This window comes from Perkinsus marinus (genome assembly GCF_000006405.1).
Source record: "Perkinsus marinus ATCC 50983 genomic scaffold scf_1104296939202, whole genome shotgun sequence".
In the NCBI taxonomy this organism is placed as follows: Eukaryota; Perkinsozoa; order Perkinsida; family Perkinsidae; genus Perkinsus; species Perkinsus marinus.
Genome location: NW_003213258.1, coordinates 45547 through 47515, shown reverse-complemented (window position 1 = coordinate 47515; position 1969 = coordinate 45547). Strand labels below are relative to the sequence as shown.

General features: G+C 46.3%; 1 protein-coding gene across 1 annotated transcript in view; it reads left to right on the top strand.

Moving 5' to 3' along the window:
• Positions 1-1693: 1693 nt before the first annotated feature.
• Positions 1694-1969, top strand: part of Pmar_PMAR021348 (phosphatidylinositol/phosphatidylcholine transfer protein, putative) — a gene marked incomplete at both ends in the record, with an annotated part of 4028 nt that continues 3752 nt past the window's right edge. Inside the window, one exon of the mRNA XM_002782533.1 lies at positions 1694-1707. Coding sequence (XP_002782579.1) covers positions 1694-1707 — 14 coding nt within the window. The remainder of the gene's footprint in view (positions 1708-1969) is intronic.

The following is a 1969-nucleotide window of genomic DNA, read 5'->3' as shown; positions in this document are numbered from 1 at the left end:
ATCCCCATCCTTAGTGGATCACGCTCCAGTATGGCAATGTACCTCTCGTTCTGTCCCCCCCCAATGCTCTCTCTTTTCTGATGCTCCTGTGACACAGAATCTGTGCTCATAATCGAGCACAGAATCTGTGCCCGACTCGTGCTTTAACTATAAAGCATGAATTTTATCTCTCTCCCATCCTGCTCCTCCCTGCTCTCCTATAAGAACGCGCTTTTCCTGGCGAGTCCCATCGAACACTCATCTCAACAGAGCTTTACCTTATGTATCTCAGTTGCGCCCCATAGACTACGGGTATAAGTGTGGGACGTACAGTATGTACCTTCTCGTAGCCCTGCTGAAGGCATCGGCTGAATCGGCTATCAGGCTTGCCGGATTCCGCTGATGGGCGAGCCCTAGTCTTTGGCAGTGTGTCTGAACGCACCGGAAAGCGGGATGATAATACCTTCTCCCTCGCTCTTCGTCAGCATGAAGGCTATCAACAGGACATGGGCTTAGCAGGGAAGAGCCATCAACGGTAGGTTGATCCATCCAGGAACGTGCGTGGAATCGATCGTAATTGTAGAACGGATGGTGCTCTCTCGGAGAAGCTTTGTGCTGATGAAAAAATGAGGAGTCGACCATAGCTGGAGGTCGACTCTTTCTCATCAACTGGAACCCTTGGATGAGACTCGTATAGAGAAGAATTTCCCGCAGAAAAGTCGGTTACTCGTGACAGCTCAGCCTCACAGCGAGCATCGTTTCACTCCACCCTTCGGTGAGTTACCGACGGTAACTCCGAACGCAAGAACGATTCTGCGACTTCGGAATCGAACCTGCTCGAAATCTATTGGACGCAACTAAAGATGAGATAGATGTAGGCAAGGCGTTCTAACTTCTCTTTGACGTATCGACGAGGTGGAACAGTACGTACGATATGCTGGCCGGGATCTTGAGGTGTAGACCGCTCATCACAAAGCTCCAAGAAAAGGTCATAGGCAGTTGCAAACAAGTGACACACTGGTCATTATCATCGACGAGATAGGATGCCTGCATGACACTATTATCGATGGCATATCACGTGCGCTGACGCATATACGGGCGCCAAGTTGATATACATCCATGCTCTTCGGGAGTGTTTCTCTTATCATGGTGGGTGACATCTTTCAACTTGGCTCCGTCGACTCGTGTGACTTATTAAAGCGATATCCAGTACACGAGTATCCACCCGAGCCATGTAGATGATGTCAAGGACGATCCAATTATTTATTGAATTATTGTCCTAATCATCATTGCGATAGAAAGAAGTGGTTGATTCCTACTGCTACCGGTAAGGGACATTGTTGTGAACGGCTGCACAGTCTTTGCAAATTTTCTGTACTTGCTGAAATGATTACCGAGTGGTTAGAAGAGGCGGCTCTAAATAGCATGCTAGAGATAAAATCATAACATTCGGGAGTTTGTCTCCGTGTTCATACCTCAATCGCTCGTTGATTTGGATTGAATGAGCTTCTGAAGTAGGGTCACTGATCTCATTCATGAGCTCAAACGTTTTCGTCTGATATCACGAAAATCATCAACGAACCAACAAAATTTTATTGGCAACTATTTTGTTGGGTAGGTACTGGGACTACCCGGAGTATCAATATTGAGACGGTTACGTCAAAGAAAACTCCTTTGCTTTTATTTGTGGACATTAGACCATTCATTTATCCCGATGCGACAGAAGCTGTGAAACATTTCAAAATAAGCTAGTCGATTTCATATCTCATATTCAGGTCCTGATGTGCTCGGGAGAACTAGCGAGTAGTTTTCATAATCGTCTCTTTTTCTTTCGTCAGCTGTTGACGTAACACAAACGTCCCTTCTGTGTTCATCTTCGTCAGTCTCTTGGGAGTCGGGTGACTGCAGATATTCAAGGATGTCAGGGAGTCGTCAAGGAACATTCTCGCTTTCCCATTAGAATAGTCAAGGAAGAGATTTGGTGGATACT